The sequence below is a fragment of the Arvicola amphibius genome, chromosome 14, assembly GCF_903992535.2.
Source record: "Arvicola amphibius chromosome 14, mArvAmp1.2, whole genome shotgun sequence".
NCBI lineage: Eukaryota > Metazoa > Chordata > Mammalia > Rodentia > Cricetidae > Arvicola > Arvicola amphibius.
The window spans coordinates 42,300,017-42,323,365 of record NC_052060.1 but is presented as its reverse complement, the minus strand read 5'-3'; the positions used below and the strand labels follow the sequence as shown (position 1 = coordinate 42,323,365).

Here is a 23,349-nt window from a genome sequence, read left to right as displayed (position 1 = left end):
GTACCCAAGAGCCTCTGGGGGAAGCCAGCTACCAGGCACCTCGCCTCGGGCACGCTGACATCTTAGGGCCAGTGCACCCAGGAGGAGCTCTCGTGTCCTATTGTGTCCTTCTTCACCTTCTTCACCACATAAAAGCCTTCAACAACAGGTATTTTATTTCCCAGGACACAATGCCTCTGAAAATGGCTTTTGAAAAAGATCCCTGAGCAGTACCCGTTTGCATCCAGATGAACATATCATCTGCTGATGGGACAAAGAAACGTTAAATAGCCCAGCAAAGGAAAACACTACCTAAATGGAGGGGCAGGCATAATCGTGAAGAAATGGAACATCAAGCAGTTTGAATTTTAATGTGATTTTTTTTTTAAAGATCTATTTTATTTGCACTTCGAGGGAGTGGAAGGAATTGTGTGGATGCCAGCAAAGGCTGGGAGAGGGCATCTGGTTCCCCAGAACTGGAGTTGCAGAGACTTGTGAGCTGCCCAGTGTGGGCACTGGGAACCAAACTCAGGTCCTCTGGAAGAGCAGCAAGGACTCTTAACTCCTGAGCATCTCTCCAAGCACCAGTTTTAAAATCCTTAGTATTCAAATTTTTCTATCTATTCTTGATGGTTCTGTGAGCTCGTCCCTTGATCACTGTTCTAGCTACTTCATAAAGATTTCAACCCATAAAAAACTATTTTTATTTTACTTTGTTTTGTCCTTAGAGGCAAGGTCTCATAAAGACCCAGGGTGGCCTTGACCCCAGTATGTAGCCGAGGCTGGCCTTGGTCTCTTCTGGATCCTCCCGACTCTGTTTTCAACGTGCTGGGATTACAGGTCTGTCCTATCATGCCAGCTCTGGTTTCCTTTTTAAAATAGAAGAGCTAGCTTCAAAAGCGCGGAAAAAGCTCACGGCATTCTTCCAGATGGAGCTCAGGATACTGTAACCAAAGGTCAGGTGAGGTCATGACTGATAAGTAAATACCGCACTCCTCAAATTCCTCTCACTTGCTGATCAGACAGATCGTGATTCACGAGCTCTGAGCCACGTCCTGGCGGTGTGTAACCAGATACTCACGAAGCTGTCCATAACTTTTTTTCTCAACAACAACATTGTTTGTTTCTAAACTTTGGCAAACCTTATGCTCCTAAAAATCATTTCAGATCAACCACTACGCACTTTAAAGGCCATGTTATTTGCACTGAAAACGATCACTTATACAAAATTGAGGAGAAAAAAAAAAAGCCTGTTCTCCACAAATAGTTCCGGCCTGTAGAAACGACAGGAGGCAGCTCTTCCGTGCACCCTTGCTAAGGAACAGCAGGTGGCCACTCTTCACTGCATCCTTGCCAACAGCACAAACAGAAGTTACCAGGCTGGCATTTGCACAGCGCAGAGCTATCTGATCAGTTTTTAGCCAGATGTGTATCTTGGGTCTCTGACGCCAAACAACCATTTTAGACTCCTCTCTTTTCTATGTGATAAACCTAGGTTTCATTATGATACTAAAATGGTACAAATCACGGCCAAAATGGAATGCAGATACTAACAACATTCTCTTATTGGCCTTTGTTTGATAATTACATCATTCTGTTTTGTTTGGGGTGAACCAAGGTGTTTAATTAGGGTTACTTACAAGGCATAAGTGAAGGGCTCTCCACAGGAACATGGACAACTTGCCAATGGCTACACCATCAAATAAAATATCTCTCCCACCTCCAAAATCATTTTCCTATAGGTCCTCAGGGAGGCTTCGTGAACCCCTCCTTCCCAATTAATTTTCTTTTAAGGGAATTTCCAGTTTGCTGTGGCGGAAAAGGCCTGACAGGAAAGTTCTAACCTTCAAAGGCCTGCTCCTACTGACTTCCTCCCACCAGATAGGCCCTACCTCCCAGAGTCCACAGTCTCCTAAAAGAACATTACCAGCTGGAGAACAAGCGTTTAAAACATGAGTGAGCCTGTGATGCGGGATGTTGGATCAGACTATGACACCCAGAGACCGCATGAATAAAGTTAACCTTGAATCGGGGGGCGGGGCCAGGATCTAGCTGACCTGAATTAGCCACAGAGAAATCAGGACTATGGGTAGAGAACAAGCACAGGAAGGAGCGGGCAGGGACTTGGAGACTATAAGCTCTCTTTGATCTGGGAGATGTGGAGAGGAGGTCAGCAGGTCCCTCCTCCACCAGTTCTTTGGTCTGTCAAGTTTTCACCCCAATATCTGACTCCCAAGTTTACTGGTAATTGAACAACTGAGCTAGACACAGCAAGCCTAGAAGATGTTTGAGATTCAAACCACAGTATTGGTCCTTGCCTAGATATAAAGAATATACCAGGTTTGCCAATCTACCTTGTTAGTCAACCAAAAAACTCCTTAACTTAGAGATGTCCTTTCAAGAGAAGTCAAAGAGATGTACATACCCTGGAAATGATTAAACAATGGTAAGTTTGGCAAAGATTCCAGCCTTTTGTTTCCTTTCAATCCATTCCAAATACTCTAAAATTAAAGTAAATAAATTCTTCTCAAGTGTTTCTTCTAGAAAATCAGAGAAGTGCTGAGTGGCAGCAAATGTTCCTGGCTCGCTGATTCTGAACAGGTGTCCAGCTCCTGGTGAAGCAGCCAGGGCTGTCTGCGTCCTCTCTGGAGCCTCCACAGCAAAGGGGCCCCATTTGTTATTCCTCTGCACGCTCGTCCCCACAGCCGGCTCTTCTCTCCTGTGAGCATCTATTTCCTCCCATTTTGTCCTTACAGAGTAAGTTGTTTCCACCAATCTTCCTGGGCACTTGTTTTCAAAGAAGCAGCTTAAACCTCGATGTTTCCCTGTATGTTGTTTAAGACAGTGTCTTAAACAAAAATATACCGTGTCTGATGGCCCTCACCTGAAATAGCAACGGGAAAAGGATAATCCCAAAGAGAATAATTCATGCGGACCAGTACAAAATCTGAGCTGAATTGCAATGTCTACTTTTTTCTTTTTTAATCAGAATACTTTTTTTTTTTTGGTTTTTTCGAGACAGGGTTTCTCTAGCTTTGGAGCCTGTCCTGGAACTAGCTCTTGTACACCAGGCTGGTCTCGAACTCACAGAAATCCACCTGCCTCTGCCTCCCAAGTGCTGGGATTACAGGCATGTGTCACCACCGCCCGGCTAATCAGAATACTTTTATGTCAAAGGTCAGATAAGTCTTGGGCTGTGTACCTCTTCTGCCCCAGGTTCATAGTAAACATTTTCACAGTAAACGTCTAGATCTTATAGAGCCTTTTCTATCAATGAGGCAAAGTTAAAAAGAACTAAGCATTTCTAAAGTTCTAACACGTCACATTTGAAAAAATCCTCCCAAAAGAACAAGTTGCATGAGGTTCATAGAATGAGCTTCAGGCAGCAGAGGTCAGTTTGGGGTTGGTTTCTCTGACTTGTGCATGATCTCCACAGTGATCGTCTGTACGCTAACATTTTTATCTTGTACAACGGCAGAGAATTAAACATGGATGCAGTTGCTTGACTGTATCCTGGCTCTACCTCCCCATCATGAGGGTCACAGGCATGTATCATTACAGGCATGTATCATTGCACCCAGCTTTTATGTGTGCTGGCATCCAAATTCAGGTCCTCCGTGGCAGTGGTGGCACATGCCTTTAATCCCAGCACTCAGGAGACAGAGGTAGATGGATCTCTGAGTTCGAGGCCAGCCTGGTCTACAGAGTGAGTGCCAGGACAGCTAAAGCTGTTACACAGAGAAACCCATTTCTGTGTAACATATAAGCAAACACATAAATGAGAAGACAAACTCAGGTCCTCATGCAAGTCCTTTACCATCTGAGCCATCTCCCTAGTCCCTTCATGTATCCCTAACTATTCTTAAATGCAAGAATATGTCAAGAAGGCAACAACTGGAGACACAAATTGCATTCAAAGTGAGCTCAAGCAGATGAACTTGCTTTTAAAAGAACTCTATGGAGCTAGAGAGATGGCTTAGCAGTTAGTACTTGTTGCTTTTGTAGAGGATCCAGATGTGACTCCTAACACCCACATGGTGGCTCACAACCATCCATAACTTCAGATTCAGGAAATCTGATGCCCTCGTCTGACCTTCTCCAGCACAGACATAAATATAGGCCAAAAAACGCTCACAAATGAAATAAACAAATAAATCTCACTTTTAAAACTATATGAAAAGGAGTATACACAAGACCATACAACAGAAGTTCTCCAAAGAAACTTCCATGTATATCATAATATTTACTAAAGGATTAATAAGAAGAAAGTGCCAGATCCAGTTCTCCATATATTTTATCAGAATTTAACAGTGAACACCCACATGTGAAAAACTTAGACCAACAACAGATGTGGGAGAAACAGTATGTTATCACTGGCATTTTCTAGAACTTCCAAAATACAGTGATAACTAAAATTTGACAGCCCCCATTTACTTCACGTACTTGGGTGATCAGCTCTTAGGGCTCCTGAGGAAGTCACTGACAGTAGCCATTTTATAATTCTTTAACTAAGCTTTTGACAGGGAGAAGGATGAAGGGAGGTGGACTGGCTTAAACATTATGTCCCCAGAATTCAGGTCTACCCCAAACCACAAAATGTGACCTTAAGCCGAGTGGTGGTGGCGTACACCTTTAGGCCCAGCACTTAGGAGGTAGAGGCAGGTGGATCTCTGTGAGTTTGAAGCCAGCCTGGTCTACAAGAGCTAGTTCCAGGGCAGCTAGGTCTGTTTCACAGAGAAACCCTGTCTCAAAAAAAAAAAAAAAAAACAAAAATAATAATTAATAATAATAATAATAGTAAAAAGTAACCTTATTTGGAAATAATGATTTAAAGATATCAATCATTGAACTCGAATGAGGTCAAACCAAACTCTAGCAAAATGGATAGTATCTGTTTAAGGTGGGCATGATGATGCATGTCTATGACCCCAGCATTTGGGAGGCGGGGGGGGGGGGGTGGTGAACGCAAGTTTCGGACCAACCAGGGCTACATAGTGAGACTTTGTCTCAAAAACACACAGTTAGAAAGAAAGAGAGAGTGGGGGTAGGAAGGGAAGTGAAAGGCTATCCCGGGAAGGAGATAGACATGGGAGTCTGGCATCTGCAAAGCACGGGAAGGGGCAGGGAAGGGCCTTCCACAGTCTGTAGGGAAGCCTGGCTCTAGAAACGCTTGGTTGGGACTTGCTGCACCTGCTGCTGTGTGAGAAGGAATTCTCACTCCCTTCAGATTTTCTCTGACAACACTGGGGAAATTAACGCTGCACAGCCTCGGGGAACTCTCTGCATGGAAACACGCCTTGATGATTCCGAATTTCACCCTGTCTGGCTTGGAGCTAGTGAAGCCTTCAGAGGGCTCTGGGCAGCACTTAGAAAGAATTCCATGGGTATAGTGTTCCCTTTCTGCCCTAGGAAGCTGCAACACTAGAAACGGGGATTTAAAAATCAAAGAAAGGAGTGACGTGTATTTTATATTTAAAAACTGGGGAAATCCCCACGGTTTTTCTAATTAGAACAGCTACCGGCAATCTTCTCCATCTGCCTTTGGGGGTATGAGATACAAGTTCTAATTGACTGCTTACTTTGTTCTAGCACCTTCTGACAATAATTTAACGGAATAATCTTGACACCAGGGACAATATAAAGGACCTCTGCTGCTTTCAGCAGAATCAGTTCCCTTCCATGGAGAGTACTGTGAGCTAAGCGATGTCAAGGAGAAATGGCACCTAGGTGACCTTCTATCCAGAAACACAGACTATGCTTGTCACTCAGAAATATTTATTGGGTCAGTGAGATGGTTTAGCAGATAAAGGCTCCTCCTGCACATAGCTGATGACCAAGTTGGGGTTCCCAGGACCCACGTGGCAGAAGAAGAGAAGTAGCTCCAGGACACTGACCTCTGACCCCCAGGCATGAGCTAAAGTAAACCGTTCCTTCTCTCAGGTGTGCTGGCCACAGCGCTACAGAAGTAACTCGCACAGCATGTACACCAGCCTTCACGAAAACTCTGGCTCCTAACACAACAGTAAACCCACTGATCTGCTCCGACGCAGCCGGGAAGAACAAGCGGCCTTCATACAACCCATGTGGACAGTCTCCTGACCCACAGCTGGCTGCCATCTCAAAGGGTGAAGTAAGGCATGCCGGGACTGCAGTCATTGCATTTCCGGTCTGGTCACAGCAGCCAGTAGCCTCCTCACTGCCAAGCCCACAGGACCCTTCTCGGCATCTTTCTATCACGAGCTCCTTTGCAATGGCAGATGCTTGTGAACGCTGTCTGCTCCTAGAACATTCTTTCTCCTGCTCCGCACCTCCCTACTCAAACCATGTGACGACTCTCTGCCTCTGACCATTCTAAGACTTCCCTGCAGACTGTTCTCTTGCCACACCCTTATTATCGTTCCTCAGGGTTCGGTCCTCTTTGTGTCCTCCCTGAGTGGTTCATCCCCTGCCACAGCTACAATTACCTGTATTCTGCCGATTTACACATCCATATCCTTAATCCAGTTTAAAATCCTTATTTTGTTTTGTTTCTATGTTTTCCTCAGAGATGGGGGTCTTACTATATAGCCCAGGCTGGCCTCAAACTCGGATCCCTTACCTCACTTTCCCACATGCTAGGATTAAAGGCATATACCACCATGCCTGGCTTGCCTCCAAAGTTCTCTATTTCTCTAGCGTACTCATCAACCGTTATTACAAGGGTTTGTTTAATGAAGTCACCTCCCAACCACATTATTAGCCTTATTAAAGGCTCGGAAAGAAATGAACACCATGCATTATCCCAGTTTTAACAGGAACATAACATCCAGAGCACAAGAGGACGCCACGAGGTAACTGAAGAAATAAGCATCGACAATCACGATTTCTACTGAAGCCACAGGCAGAGACAGTACACACCCGTGCAGGAAGGCACGGAAGGGCCACACATCTTCCTTCCCTTCAAGGCTCAAAGGCTGACATCTTCAGGCAGTGTCAATAATGGTACAACCAATACGAGTCTACAGGAAAAGGAACGATGTACCACAAATAGAAGTGATACATTTTTCTCTGTAGTCAGCTTGACTGACTCATTATTTTCCACATTTTTATGACGATGATGCACAATAAATCACTGTGTGGAAGAACACATATCCCCGGCTAAGAGAGTGAGAAAAGAAGCCCAAGACTCGCCTCAACATGTTATGCATGTGTTTACACACTCATATTCCTACTCTCTCAGAGATACGTGGAACACTTCAAAGAACAATTCAAATGAGCGGCATAAGGGTACATCCTCTGTTCAGGATGCCATCTGAACCCAAGGAGAGGTGATGTGCGTTGTGAGAGGTGGCACCGCAGGGCACCCTCCATCGTCTGTAGACACCAAAGCCCCGTGTCAGGGAAAGGAAAACTCTAGGTAAGGATTACTATCACTGCCATTCATATACTGTGGCTGTGATAGGCTAGACCCAAGTTGCGTCATTCCGATTGCCCCATTTTAACATAGGGAAATGGTGCTCATAGGGCTGGGCAAACCCACACAATTAGTCAGTGAGAAAGTGCAGTTCTTTGCACATCTAAGTGCAGGAGGGGAAAGTTAGCATTGGTAGAAGCATGGGAATTTGGAAGATGAAGAAGACCAATGGCTAAAGCAGTAAGTATAAGTTAGTTTTGTTGTTGCTCTGCGGATTAGAAGAAGAGAATGGGTTAGACTGGGTTCTCTCTTACCCTAGGAGCCTGCTAACAGTATGTACACTTTAGAATTACACACACATATGCTTCTTAGATATAACGCAAGAGCACACTGGAGAAGACCGGGGAGTTGCATACCAGGGGAGACTTTGCCTGAGTTCCTGGCTCAAATCCCAGCACCGAGAAAGAAAGGAAACAAGGAAAGAGTGTAAAACACAGGAAGCGGTGGCCAAAACAGAAATCTGATCCATCTAGGAACATAAACCCAGAAACTTTGAATGCTATCACTCTGGACGGTAGAACTGTAAATTCTACTAATTTCTTCTTTTCTTTCAAATCTCAGTATTGCTACTTTAAACAAGAAATAGCCTCCTTTTCACAAAAGAGTGTACTTACTTACCTTGACTGATCTTTCAATATTTAAGCCTCCATCCAGCACAAAGAGAACTGTCATGTTATATCCAGTCTGATTCCCATGTCCACGAGGCCACCAGAGTTCCACAGCAATGTCCTTTTAAGAAATAAGTTATTCTATGTAACATGGCATAGTTTAGAGAAACAGTATAACTCAGCAGGTTATATGAACCTCTCAATATGTGTGTCCTAAAGCAGCAGAAATGTCATGCCTACTCTCTGCCAGAGCCCAGCCACAGAATAACTATTCTAAAATTTTATATATCTATTTGTTTGCTTATCTTGAGTCAGGGTCTCTAGCCCAAAGTTAGTAACAGAGGAGAGGATGACCATGAATTTCTAATCCTCCTGCCTTCACCTCTAGGTGAATCCTAGGACTACAGTTTCTGTGGTGCTGGGGATCGAACTCAGGACTTCATGCACACTAGGGAAGGACTGAGCTGTGTTCCCAGACCCTCCACTGAGAATATCTAAAAACTCAGCATGCTGGGAGTATAGCACAGATTAGCATACCAGAGCACCATGGTATTCAAGAAAGAGCTGTTCCCTGCTCTATCATTCCAAAGCGTGCTTAATCTACAGTCTCAATGCTTAGACTTTAACTAGGAAGTTGACTCTTCTACCCCCAGGACCGGAACTCTTAGGGAGTCTTGCTTTCCTCCAAGTTGTTGTTACTCTGTTCTGTCTTTGCCTGTTCATAATCATCAACCAGATTAATAGAAAACAATGAAAGCTAAAACCTATCCCATCTACCCATGAACAAACCTTGACTCCAGGTTTAGAGTTTTACAGGTGGAATAAATACCAATATTCAAAGTCACTGAAAATGAACAGGAAGCAACAACCACACTGAAAGCGGAAGTGTAGAATCTGTTATGGGCTAGGATATTGCAAATGACACAGAAAAAAAAATTAAAGATGTAACTGACTTCTTAGAAGAAAAATTAGCAAATAAATCATATATTTTCCATTATATGAGTCTTACATGTGAGAAATCATCCATTAGCTAGCATAAAAAGTATACGAGAAGTTAAAAATCAAGGCAAAAATGCCGTATGGGGATGTACACCTGTAAACCTGGAATCTCATCACTTAAGAGAGCAGAGGCCAGAGGAGAACTGCAAGCTGGAGAGCAGCCTAGGCTACAGGTTGGGTTTTAAGTCATTCCAAGCTACAATACAAGACCCTATGTCAAGCAAAACAAAAAAGAAGCCAGCCTGGGCTGCTTAGTGAGTTCCACTTTGTGCCACAGTGTACAATCTTGTCTCAAAAAAAAGTCTAAATAAATGAAACCTCTAAAAATGAAAAAGTAGTAAGAAAATGGTTACAAATGCAAGGAGAAAGTAGGTGCCCATTCCCCTCGCCCTCCGCCATTTGTGTCCTTGAACAGCCAGTGCAGTTACCCAGCATTTCCCGGAAGTGACATCACTCACCTTGCTAATTTTCACAAGGAGTTTAACCGTTCTTTGCCTCTGCTGAAGTTTAATAACAAACGTCTGCCGTGTTTGCAGTTTAGGGATGGCTACCGTCACCTGACCACCAACTGGCTTTGAGCTGACAACGTCAAAAGAAGCCTCTATTTCAACATTCCACTCCCAAGAAGTGTTATCTGCAGCACCAAGGAAGAAAAGAACACAAGCTAAGCATCGTTCCTGCACACCCCAGGATTGGCCAAAAATAGGCAGGAGGAGCGGCTGTCGGTGAGTGCTCCCCGAAGCTGCCACAGAGGAAGCTAAGAGGAAATGTTTTTTCATCTGCAGAGTGGAATCCTTTTTTCTAAACAACTGGAACTGTGCATTCTATACCGACTGTGGTAGCAAGGGAAAATCAGGCAACTGGAGTTCACAAAATCTTAGATATCCAGTAAGTTTTAGGATATAATCAGAGTAGCGTGGAACCCTGTCTAGTCGTCATAGTGGGACCTGTATCTAGAATACAACTTCCTAGCACATCTCTTCAGGAATCTACAAGTCACCAGCTCCTAAACAAACCTTCAATCCTCAGCTCTCTTGCATGCAAGATAACTTTTGGAAATGTTACTGGGAGGCAAAAACAGAAGGCAAGGGCAGCAGGCACCCCAGAATCCGGCGCAGCACTGTCCCTCCCAGCCCTACTAAGCCTGGGGTCCTCTGCCCCATTCTCACACTCTAGGTAGGCAAGGCTGGCCTACCGTGTCTAGGAGGCTCTCCTGGGGCTGCGGCCTCCGTCCTCACTTATACTCCATGCCTGTGCAGAAGGGATGGCAGCTGCTTTTGGTCCTGTGACTTCAGCCAGGAAGGCAATCCAGAGGAGGCAAGGATTGTGGTTCTAAACAACGAGTCATTTCAGGGTTTTCCCAGGGCCAGCTCATGCATTCACACAGGTTCTTCAAAGGAAGGAGGGAAGAGAAAGAGCAAGAGAAAGAGAGGAAGGGAGGGAGGGTGGAAGGAGGAAGGAAGGAAGGAAGGAAGGAAGGAAGGAAGGAAGGAAGGAAGGAAGGAAGGAAGGAAGGACGGACCAACCTTGTGTCTGGCCTGCATAGGAATCCATAATAATACCAAGCAGACAGACCCCCATTCAAAGTGTCAAAGTCATTAAGGCTTCTCTAGTGCATGTGCAACACATTCACATTAGACTGAAAAATCTCTAAAGGAAACTGAGGGTGCAGCTAAGAGGTAGAGCATTTGCCTAGGATGTGTGAAGTCTGGTCCAGCATAGAAGATAAGAATTCTCCACCAGTAAATTCCTTCAGCCTCTGGGGTTTGCCTCCCAAGTGCTAGGTAAAGGTAGTGATAGTGCGTGCCTTTCATTTCACCATTTAGGAGGCAGAGGGAGTGGGGTCTCTGTAATTTCGAGGCCAGCCTGGTCTACACAACGAGTTCCAGGACAGGCTCCAAAGCTACGAGAAACCCTATCTCAAAAAAAAAAAAAAAAAAAAAAAAAAAAAAAAAAAAAACAAAAAAAACAAACAACAACAACAAAAAAAACAGCAAAAGAATTACAAACAGGCTGGTGAGACAACTCAGTGGTTAAGACTACTCTTCCCAAGGACTAAGTTTGGATCCTAGCACTCAGATCAGATGAATCATAACCCCTACAATTCCAGTTCTAGGAGACTGGACACCCTCTGGCTTCCAGGGGCACCTGCACACATGATGCAGATACACATATATACACAATTTTTAAAATCTTAAAACAAAAAAGACAAGCATGAAGGTTTGGGCCTTTAATCCCAGCACTCAAGAGGCAGAGGCAGTCAGATCTGTGAGTTTGAAGCCAGCTTGGTCTACAGAGTGAGTTCGAGGCCAGCATGGTCTCCGCAGTAAGTGATGGAGCAGATGGGGCAGATGGGGCAGATGGGACTGCAATGATGACTTAGTGGGCAAAGTGATTGCCACCCGGGTGTGAGGACCTGAGTTTGAATTCCTAAGATTCTGGGAAAGCCGGGTGCTCTAACATACACCTGTAACCTCCAGTGAGGCTGAGCGTGGAGATAGGAAGGAGACTCCTCAGCAGCTGGCGGCTAACCTGACAAACACGACAGCAGACAAGAGACTGTCTGAAACAGACTGGAAGGCAATGACTGACACCCAGCGCTGTCTTCCGACCTGCAAGTCTGAGCTCCAGTGAGACAGGGAGGAGGCCAAACAGCATCCAGGGCTTAAGGACAAACAAGGAAACAGAAGCTGGGAGGCAGGAGCTGGTCTGTATCAGTGTTCATGCTTGTGTTAAAAAGGGGGTGTTTTATCTCATTGGCAGAAGATGCTGTTCAAAGGCAACTGCCTTAATTGACTTTCTCCTGATGAGTCCCTCCCTGCCACCCTCCCACGCTGCCCTCCTGAGCCTTTTCTAGAAAATGAGAGGCTTGAGGGAAAAGCGGTCCTGTGCATTTAAAGACAACATGATGACGCCACTCTGCAATCTCTGAATCACGGAATGTGTAAACTCGGACACCACTCCACAGTCCCCACATCTTGGAGCGTGTAATCTCAGGCACAACACATTTTCCCAGACTCACACTAGACATACAAGACAGATCAAGCTGCTGTTTTTCAGGAAGCTGCCAACTGCGCTGGCCAGAAGGGCAGGCTCACGGCTGATTAGCACAACCCTGCCCCCTGCCTCACCAACCGGCAGAGCTCCTTGCCTATTGAGAGGAAATCTAGAACTGAAACTGAACTGAACTGAAAGCAAAACCCCAAAGGCAAAATAAGGACAAAGCAGCGAGACCATAGTGTACCTGAGTGACCAGTCGGCTCACGAGAAAAGAGCCGGCATGCAGAAGACTGCTCCTGCAGCCTACAATAGATGATGCTATTTTAGAGGAGCTCAATGGCAATTTAGAGGGAAAGTAACTCAGAAAAGAACAACAAAGAAAATCCAAAGGAACAGATAGATACTGTCAGTGGCTGCCTGCCAACCAGACGCTCAGCAGGACTGACACACATTTGCCATGTTTTTACATGATGTTTTCCAAATGAAGTTGTAGTAAAGAGCCGTTGTACACTCTTTACACAGAGGGTCCATCACGGGCCACGGACGAGCTGAGAGGACAGCCCACTCCTCCACCTCATAGTCAGGTCATCTAGAAAGAAGGAGGGGCTGAGGCAGCGCCTCCGTGTGGGCAGCGCAGAGTGGAGCACCTCTAAGGGGATCGACGTATCTTAAACATGAGACAGAGACCAACAGCCCTGCTCAGCTTAGGAAGTCCAAAAGCAGGCTGCAGAGATGCCTGGTGGGTAAGAGCAGTGCTGTGTAAACAGGAGTTCAGGTCCTAGCATCGACATACAAACTGTAACCCCAGCGCTGCGGGAGCAGGTTGGAGACAGGAGGATGGCCGGAGCTTGCTGGCTACTGCATAGCTCCAATTTCATGGAGAGACCCTCCCATCTCAAGTGAGTTAGTGGAGAGAGAGAGAGATAGGAACCTCTGCATGCACACATACATATCCCCTACAATATACATACTCACATAAAAGACACTTAGACACAAGTAAATACATACTATAAATACAAAATTAAGAACAAGTAAGTGTGAAAACAAGGAAAAGCAGCTCTGAAAATGCCTCAGTCCTAGCATGGGTTGGAGTCGGTGGTGGGGAAGGGTGGCTAAGGCAGACCTCTCAAGTCTGAGGCAGCTTGGGTGACAGAGGGAGCTTGAACAAACCAACCCATCTTCCCTCCCTCCTTCCTGTCCTTTCCTGTCCTCTCCCCCCCCCAAAAAATATTCTAACCAGTATCCCCCAACAGACCTGGTTTATACTGTAAATTTCACGACAAACCATTTGTATCTATTTCACACTAGATATTATTGTATCTATTTATACACTGAACATGCTGCATTATTTTAAGATGTCCCTGAAAAATATACCCATATTCCAAATTATAAACACAATTTGTGTAATAAGGAGAAGACTAAAGATATAAAATGAGGAAATCACAAATTCTTGGCTTACCATATATTGGCAAAAACGTGAGGTAATCCAGATGACTGACGTTGTAGGCTTCGATTCTAACGTCTTTCCAGATTCCCTGAGAGGGAAAGGCAGGTCCCCAGTCCCAACTGAAGGAGCACTGTTCCTGTAATTTCAAGGGAAGGAAAAGAGGGGTATGTTCTGGTTACTTAAAAAATTAAACACAGTGAAAACTCTTTTCGAGAGGAGCGGTCAGTAAGAGCTGACTGTGAGACATGCGTGTATGGAAATGTCACGGCGCATGCTGAACGAAAGACGTAGTAAGAAAGGAAAGATTCTGTCTTTAAAATATTATATACACATCCATATATAAGTTTACTAAGGACACCATAGCAAAACACCGGGGCTGGACAGGGGCTCTTCTGGGCTTCTTTCTCCTTCCACACCTCCCATCTCCTGGGGCTGCCCAAATCTCCTTACTCTACCACCTCGTTTAATGTATTCGCCTTAATAATGATGACTCCAAATGCGGTTATGTTCTGAAATACTTGAGTAGAGGGGGTGTTACAACTTCAATATTTAGTAAGTTTGGGGCACACGGTTCATCCCGACTGTTTGTGTAATGTGGTGTGTGTGTGTGTGTGCACATGAGTGTGAGCACACACGCTCACAAGTCTCCCCTCTGGTGCTCGTGCCCTCCTGTGCACCCCTCTCTTGCTCATGTGCTAGAAAAAAAGAACCACTTCCTGTGAACAGAAAATAGCAGAGGTGATGTCATTTCCAAAATTAGATTAGAAAAGACTGGCCCTTCTGTTTTGGACCCGGTCCCATGCTCTCTTTGGGCCAAGAGGGAAGCCAGCTGCTATGTCCTGAAGCAGCGCTGTGGGAGGCCACATGAGAAATCTGGGAACAAGATCTGAAACCTCTTGACAGCCAGGGTAAGCTCAGAACTCATCAGCCCCAGTCAGTCGCAGGGTGATGGCTTGATTAAAAGCCTCTGAGCTTAGATGCCCGGCCCAGGTTCCCAACTGATAGAACAAGTGTAGTTTAGGCTGAGAAATGCTGGTTTGGTTTGCTATACATTATTATTATTATTTGCTATACTGATTATTATTATAACCACCAAAATATTAACCTAAGTGCTAGAGTAGATTTATGAAAATCACAAAATCTAGTTATAAGCTATTTTACATTCATTCTTCAAAAGCATATTATATCAGAACAACATTATTTTATTTTGCTTTTTGTTTTTCAAGTGTCACTATGGAGCCTGGGTTTGCCCTAACCCTGTGCTCCTCCTGGATGGGCCTGAGAGTGCCGGTACCACAAGCAGTGGCCACCACCCCCAGCAAATGCTTATGACTCTCTTAAGTTCTCCAGCACACTGCTGGGACTCACCACTTATTAAACAACACAATGTGTGTGAGGAATGAGAGGCCTCATTAAAAGATAAAGACATTATCAACACCTTTAAGAAACACAACGAGGGCTGGAGAGATGGCTTAGAGGTTAAGAGCACTGGCTGTTCTTCCAAAGGTCCTGAGTTCAATTCCCAGCAACCACATGGTGGCTCACAACCATCTATAATGTGCAAGCAGAACACTGTATACATAATAAATAAATAAATCTTAAAAAAAAGAAACACAATGAAAAAACAAAACACAGAGCAAAACTAGTTTTAGCCCCTACCTCATTAAATCTGAACTCAGCAGTCCCTGTTTGAGAATACCAGGTACAAAGGCAATTACTTCAGACTTCAGACCCTGACCGGATGGCTACCTGTTGGAGAGACCTAATCTTATCTACCCAGCTACCTGTAGAAGAGCCAGGACTCTAAAAAATCCCAATTACACCTCACAAAGATTCAGATTCAAATAGCAGGAGATGATTCTGTTAAGATAACTTCTCAAGGGAGGGGACAAAGAGAGGATAATGGGATTCAAGTGATAAGAAAGGAATAGGAAAAGAGACCACCTGGGGGCAGAGGGACACCAGGAAGGGGGGTGTACAGGGAGAGCAGGGGGGAGGGGAACAACTGAGAACAAAGCAGAAAGCCATGCTGGTATGAACTGCCATAATGAAATCTAAAAACTTTTAAAAAATCATAAATATATATATATATATACTTCAGATATAGATGATAGATAGATAGATAGATAGATAGATAGATAGATAGATAGATAGATAGATAGATTACTGACAAGCAGAAATTTTTCTTTTACTTCTTAGGAGAAAAAAACTTCTCAAAATAATAAAATCTTTGACACCATGCGCTCAGCTTTGAAAGTGAGACCTACAATAGGCGCCCTGAGCTTGGAGGATGAAGGTGTCTGGGGACGCAGAGGATCTGGCCACATGACTCTCGTTAAAGTTTTCTTTTCTTCACTCTGTATTTATGTCAGAGAAAGATAAATAAATGTGCTTCTACTACAGAAAAAAGAAAAGAAAAGAGAAAACCCAGGTAACAATGTGGCTCCCATCCCTCATATAAGAAGCTTCTCTTTGCAAAAGATGAGACCATCCCAGACAACCACACTAGTCAGACAGAGACCAGCTGAACCTACGGTTCCCAGTCACACGAACACGTCTACAGCACAGCCCATGCCCGAGATTCAGGGACACCTGAGGAAGGGGGGAAGAAAGATTCATCCTCAAGTCTGCTGGGACCCAAGACCCTAGAAACCTCGGCAATGACAATATGGCAGCCTAAACAAATCCTGTACCATGAAAAGACCAATAGACGCCAAAGGGGAGGTTCTCACAGGGTCCTGCCCCTTGGGTTATGAGTGACTGCTGACTGAGAGGGAGAATTCATCTTCCCCGGGAATGAGATCCCTAATTGGCTGAACACGACGCAGTCCCAGCAGGAGGAGGTGGGGTGAAGACAGAGCTCAGAGCTCTACGGACATTAGTTGACTGCTGGTGCAGAGCTGTTGAAAGATAAAATATATATAGCTTAAAATATATAGCTAGCCTCGTCAGCCTCTCCCCCATGAAGTAGGAACTCAGAGCTCCTTGTTCCTGTTTTAAGTCAAGGATTGGTGTGGTCGTTTTGTCTGAAAGACCTTGCCAGCCAGCTGCTCTGTGTAGAATTAATTAAAGGCAGGCAGATGAAGCTGGGGGATGCCAGTTAGGCAACCAGGGCAGCGTGCAAGAAACAACTGGACCCGGATTCGAAAAATAAAGACTGTATTGGATAATGGCAGGAACTAGAACGTAGGACGTCGTTGGAATGAAGAGAAGAGACCACTGCTGCGTGCCCTGGAGGGCACCTACCCGGGTCACTCCCTCACCCTCCTCTGCCAGACGCAGGAAGCAGCTTTATTCCACACTCCCTTCTACCACAGTGTTCTGCCTCTCCACAGGTGCAGAGCCAGAGAGCATAGACCAGCATTTTCAGAACTGAGAACCAAAAGAAATGCTCCCCAAAACTTGTTTATCTCAATCTGTTGCCATGGTGATGAAAACTGACACAAAGGTAAAGGGGAGCTAAGAAGATGGAGGCCACTATCTGTGCTGGACCGAGGAGGAAGTAGAGACGAGAGACGCTTTATGCTGACAAGAAGAAGTAGAAGGGTCAAGTAGTTGATGAAGAAGATTAACGTTTTCTTCTTAAAAACTAAATGTCTCTCAGAACTCTGGAAGCAGAGGCAAGAGGATCTCTGTGAGTTCAAAGCCAGCCTGTACCACATCATGAGTTCTAGGCTAGCTAAGGCTGCATAGTAAGATACTGTCTCAAAACAAAAAAAAAAAAAAAAGCAAAAAAACCCCTAAAGGTTACATACAATTTTAATGTAATAATCACACATTAGTATAAATCCAAGTCCTTTAGAACAGACTAAACCTCAAAGAAAAAAAAAACATCTGTGAGTTATACCTTTATATTCTACTTTGTAAAATCCTAGCAGTAAAATACAAGAACATCTCAGAATATTTATTTCTTTCGAGCAGGTTGCTAGTCATGAGAATCACTAATAAGTTTTCACATCTGCTAATAATTTTGATAAATGTAAACATTAAATAATTTATAGAGATGGGAATGTAGCTCAGAGGGTAGAGCTAGCTCAGGGCTCTGCCTAACACGCTCAGAGGTTTCCTCCTCGGTGTCTGGTTAAAAACAGATGTGGCTGTACACATTGTAAGCTCAGCACGCAGCAGAGAGATGGGGAGGATCCAAAGGTGGAGGTCATCCTTGGCTTCACAACAAGCTTGAACCTGCCGGGGCTAGATGAGTCCCTGCCTGAAATAATAACACAATAATTTATAAAGTTCTCTTATCAGTCAGCCATGCTGGAACATGCCAGTAGCCCAAGATGTAGGAGGCCGAAGCAGGAGAATTGTCTCTTTGAGCACCATAGTAAGTTCTAGGCCAACCTAGAATACAATATCAAGTTCCGTGATCCTCTCTCTCTCTCTCTCTCTCTCTCTCTCTGTGTGTGTGTGTGTGTATGTGTGTGTAAACTTAATTCTGAAACATGTTTCAGGGAGAAAACCTAGAAGCATGACTATTCACCACAAAAACTCAGAAAATCTTTTTTTCAAATCTTCAAGTCAGACTGAGGGATTAGGAGACTGAGAACTTTCCAGACACCCCTGGAAGGAATCAAGTAAGCACTCACAAACTAGCCGCAGAGCCCATGCGTTTGAAAGAGCATTTACCTTTCGGATAAAGTTGACATGGCATTCACCTTTCTGCTCCTGTGGGGGGCAGTTTGGTGGAACCGAGTAGTTAGCATGAGCTTTGCTCTGACGTTCAGCGTATTGTACTGCTGACTGGAAGCGCAGCTGTAAAGAGTTCACATCTCTGACCACACCAGTGATGTCAAAGCTCTAAGGAAGGAGAAAACACAAATCCATGCGGAGGAACCAGTCTTGTGTGTAAAAATTTAGATAAAGGCAGACTACACGAGAGATGCACGCGATAACCAAATCTAGAGCTAGCCTCATTTACAGAAAGCCTCCCTCTGAAATGGACTTTAGTAGCCCAGCTTTAGTGATAATTCTACTCTCCTGTCCGAGCGTAGGCTTCTCGGCGTCCCCTGTTTTTACTGTCAGAACTGTGGTCCCAGAGAAATATGCAGAGCAGAAAGTATATTTAGCCCTGAAATATCTGCTGTGGTTTGTGCCCGTGGCCTTGAGCTGCCAAGGGTTCCTAGACCCTTTATGACAACCCAGCTCTCTGGAATGCATAGTGTGTGTGTGTCTAAGTCGTAAGTTATTTCTGCTTTCCAATGCACACCCTTGAAACAGAGGGAAAATCAGGATACAATTTCAGAGAGAAAAAAAATCCTTTTGAAATGGTCTTCCAGTGGTGATTTCCCATTAAATGCTGGACGGCCAGACCACACAGTCGTGGATATGGAAGCCAAAGCTGTAATTTACTTCCTGGGGTCTGAAGAACCACCACGGGGTCCGCATTGTCTCTCTCATCCTACAAACAGGGCACCTGAGAAGCCCGCTAACTTATCCAGTGTTTCAAAGGCTTCGTCCTTGACCCGTGGTCAATTATGTGACCAGCCTTCCCTCTTCACACCATGACCACAGAGACACCCTCTTTCCCTTTCATCTGGAATCACCATGTAACTTACGTATCCAGTGAACATGTTGTCTGTCTTCCCGAGAGTGACATTATTGAACAGGATTTCTGCAACTGTATCGACTCCTTCGAAAATCAACCTTACTTTCTGCCATTCACTAAGAAACAACAAAAGACTTTAGCAACATGATGTATGAAACATTAATTAAGTCTCTTTGTAACCAGTTAAGAACTAGAAAAGTAAATATTTCACAGGAAAATATACACCTCTAACTGGAGGCTCCCGTCAGATTTCAGGAGTCTGGGTTGGACAGATCTGTAATTTCTTTGAGCGGTCCGACTCATTTTTCCCCATGAGGTGTCAAATCATTGTAATAAAATCAAGAGCACAGTTATATTTCCAAATGAGTTGACTTTCCCAGCTACTTAAGAGTGCTTAGGTTACACAAAAGATATCTATCAAAGCCACTGCATTTGCTAACACGATCCAAGGGAACACATTAACCAACACCTTGTATCTGAGAGTGAGGATGTTGTGGTCATTACTCTGCTGGGGAGCTAAGAAGGAGAAATGGGAGAAGTCGTGGGTCCGCAACAGGGCCAGCAGCGGTACAGGCCACGCCACCGCCACCAGCAACTTTCACAGGCACGCAGAGCAGCTGGGCCTTATTTATGAAACAAAGGAACAGACTTCCTATTCCTGAGGAAAAGAGCATCACTAGTGGAGAAGAAAATGTAATCTCTCTTCACACGAGCAGGGACTGAAAGGCAAACACAAGACACAGGGTTATGCAGCTTCTGGGCAAAGTGGGAAACAGGAAAATGAGGAGGGGCTCTAAGAAGAGAAACGTCAGGAAGATGCTAACAAACGCAGAAATTGTGGAGCAAATATAAGGCAATGGAGAGAAGGAGGAGGAGGCCAAACCACAACCCTGGCACAAACGCGGGAGAGGGGCCTCCGTGTTGCGTAAAGAAGACCAATGTGGGGTGGAAAGCGAGTTCCGACAGTGCGAGTCAGCTGCTGGATACGGAATGAATGACATTCAAAGTGAAAATGGAACTTTGTCTTTTTTTTTTTTTTCAGACAGAGTCTCAGGGAGCCCAGAGTGACCTGGAACTTACTATGTAATAGAAGACAGGATTCTTGTGAGAAATATTTTAAGCATTATCTGGAAATAGAAGCATGACACACTATAGTTCCATGATATTGATCATGATATTCTAGCTTGTTTTTCAGCTCCGGGTATTATGCACACTAGACAAGCTCTCTACCCCAGCCTGTGGCTTTAGAGTTTTAAAGAGAGAATAAGTAATAATCAAAAATGCCATGTATGAGATAATTTTTAAAAATTAGTAATAATGGTGGCTTCTATACTTGCTTACATTTTGCTTCACCTAGAAATACTTGCTTAAAATAACAGAACATTACCAAAAATAATAGTTGTACTTTTCTTCATGGCCCCATGATGTAGTATAAGGTCAAGGTCATAGTATCATTGGCTGTTTAACACTACACAGAAAACAATAATGTATCTCTGATCTTACTAGCAATACTATAGAGCTAGGGATGTAATGATCATCCCTACACACGCACACAAACAGCGGTGGTAAGGGAGGCCATGGAGATACCTTAGTATTGTAGTGCCTGCCTGTACTACGTGACAGTACGGTACAACTCCTGTATTGTAGCGCCTGCACTACAGGACAATTCGCGAGCCTCGGGCAAGGGCCTAGCAATTTAAACACATAAAGACACACAGATAGAGACACGGGTCATCCTTGAAACAGGAATGCCCTAAGAATGCCGTCTTTATTGTGTACCAGGGCCGCTTTTAGAGGGATCCTTAACTCCTAGCCACGCCCCAGCCAAACCCACCAGAAACCACTCTCCTGCCATCAGGAACTCCTGAGGGTCTCGTGCTCAGAGCAGCTGCAGGCTGTCTCAGAGCAGAGGAAAACAAGTTGTTTACAAGAAATTCAGGATCTGGGGGTTTACAGCTCCCAACAAGTATGGTAAAGTTCTGGTCATGAAAACATAAGAATCTGAGTGCAATCCCCAGACCCACATAAAAGGTGGGAGCGGCAGCACTGGCTGTAACTGCCACACTAGGGAGGCAGAGACAGGAGGATTCTTGCAGCTCATTGGCCAGTCCAGCCAAACTGGAGTGCTCAAGACTCAGAAAAGACCCTGTCTTAAAAAGCAAAGTGGAAAGTAATTGATAAAGACACCGGGCAGCTACCTTTGACCTTAAACATATGCACACACATGTGCATGTTCCACACACACACACACACACACACACAAAGAAAAACTTCATAAAAATATTATCAATTAATACATCCTCCTAGTTACTGGGGAGGTGGAGAGGAGGAAATGGAAGTAAAGACCTGACAGGGTTTAGGTGACTCCAGTATACCCACTGGAGAAACTGTCCCCTAAGACACGCTGATAACCAGTGCCATCCTCCCCTAGAAAAGAAAACATGGCTGCATAGTCCCTTCAGTGACACAGTAGTATAATCTGATTGAACTCTGATACACAACCTGAGCAGACGAATCTCAGAAAGGAAATAAAAGAAAATCTCAGGTAACAATATAATCTCTACAGAGAGGGAATAAATGATATAGAACATGCAAACATATACACACCTGACGTTAAAGGGGATTTTAAAGTCCGTGCTGTAGGTCCAATTATCTAAGGAAATCCATCTGTAGCGAAGGTCATTAAACCTGTAGTAAGGATCCTGTTGATACAAGGGAAACATTAAGATCACTAGATATGCTAAAAATGAACAGATAAAATCGAAACAAACAAAGGCACTTGATAGTGTAAAAATTAATGACCACTTGGCCTAGGTGTATACAAAGGTAAGTCAGGTCATTAACACTAAGAATTTGGGCTGTAGATCAGGCTAGCAAGTGGTGGGATGCTTGTCTAACACGTACAAGGACCCGAGTATGGTGCCCAGCACTGTTAAACACCCAGAACGTGGGAGGAAATTGTGGAAGAAAATTTCCAGAACAATATCGGAAATTAAAGAGCTCTGGGATACAAATAATATGCTCATTATCAGAGAACATGTCTAGAGACAGATGCTGGCTCTCTTTGTATTGGTTGGTTTTTATTTTATATGTGCGTGCGCGCGCGCGCGCGCGTGTGTGTGTGTGTGTGTGTGTGTGTGTGTGTGTGTGTGTGTGTGCGCTCATCCATGTACCACAACATGTATGTGGAGGTCAGGACACCTCAGTTCTCTACCTCCACCATGTGGGACCCAAGGACTGAACTCAGCCATCAGGCTTGGTAGAGAGCACCTTTATCCACTGAACCGCGCCCATTTTAAAAACAAGCACAGAACCTCCCCAGTATCGCTAGCAAATGAAAACCAGAAGCCTTGGCACACACAGCCTTGTCTCGCACAGCTCAGTTCTTCCGTCATTGTTGCCACTACCCACGACGGCCTCCAGGGGGAGCCCATCTCCTCCACTGCCCAATGTTCAGCAAAACTCCCATTCCGTGGAGACTTTAAGCGTTTCCAAATTCCTTTTCGCCAAGCTTTCCAAGAGAGCGCAGAAAGGGCCTGGGTGTGGTACACTCACTGCCAAACTCAAAAGATTCAGCTTTCGCGTAATATCCGTGTGAGCTGTCCGCAACCCGTGCTTGAGTCTTTGTGGCAGACTCAAGGGACAGCCATCAGGGACCATGTGCTAATAACTAAAGGTTGTGGAAATGGCTTGTTGCAAAGGCTTGAAGATCTCAATTTGGTGCCCCAGCAGGCCCACACAAGCTGAACAGGGCGACTGGAGAGATAGCCCAGCAGTTAAAAGCACTTGTTGCTTTACCAGAGGATCAGGATTTGATTCTCAGCCCTCAAATAGTGGCTCACAACCATCTGGAACTCCATTTCCAAGGGATTCTGAACTCCCTGGGCACCGGGCACACATTTGGTGCACAGGCAGGTATATAGGCAAAACACTCATACACACAGAATAAAAATTTTAAATCTAACCATTTTTTTAGAGGACAACGAGTCAAACTTCACAGGCCTCTGCATGGGCTACTGACATAGCAGATAGCACGGTCACAGTCAGCCTGACTATCATACAGGGAAAAGCTATTTATAGAAACCTATAATCCAGCGGGGGAGGGGGGACACTTGTTCCCTACATTTGGGAGGCAGAGGCAGGAATATCTCTAGGGTCTACAAAAGCATGTTCCAGGACTGTTACACAGAGAAACCTTGTCTGGGAAGAAAAAAAAAAAAAGGAGGAAGAGAAGAAGGAGGAGGAGGAGGAGGAAAATGAGGAGAAGAGAAGAAAAGGAAGGAAGGAAGGAAGGAAGGAAGGAAGGAAGGAAGGA

General features: G+C 44.7%; 1 protein-coding gene across 3 annotated transcripts in view; it reads right to left on the bottom strand.

Annotated features, from left to right (window-relative positions):
• Positions 1-23,349, bottom strand: part of Manba (mannosidase beta) — a 71,768-nt gene that overhangs the window by 35,794 nt on the left and 12,625 nt on the right. For all 3 annotated transcript variants that reach the window (XR_005283177.1, XM_038311954.2, XM_038311955.1), the window contains exons 2-7: positions 21,642-21,736; positions 19,045-19,150; positions 18,116-18,286; positions 13,499-13,622; positions 9,498-9,673; positions 8,051-8,161 (exon numbers count right to left, since the gene is read on the bottom strand). Coding sequence is in view for 2 of the 3 variants with exons in the window: in XM_038311954.2 (XP_038167882.1) it covers positions 8,051-8,161; positions 9,498-9,673; positions 13,499-13,622; positions 18,116-18,286; positions 19,045-19,150; positions 21,642-21,736 (783 nt within the window). In the remaining variant the exon portion in view is untranslated. The remainder of the gene's footprint in view (positions 1-8,050; positions 8,162-9,497; positions 9,674-13,498; positions 13,623-18,115; positions 18,287-19,044; positions 19,151-21,641; positions 21,737-23,349) is intronic.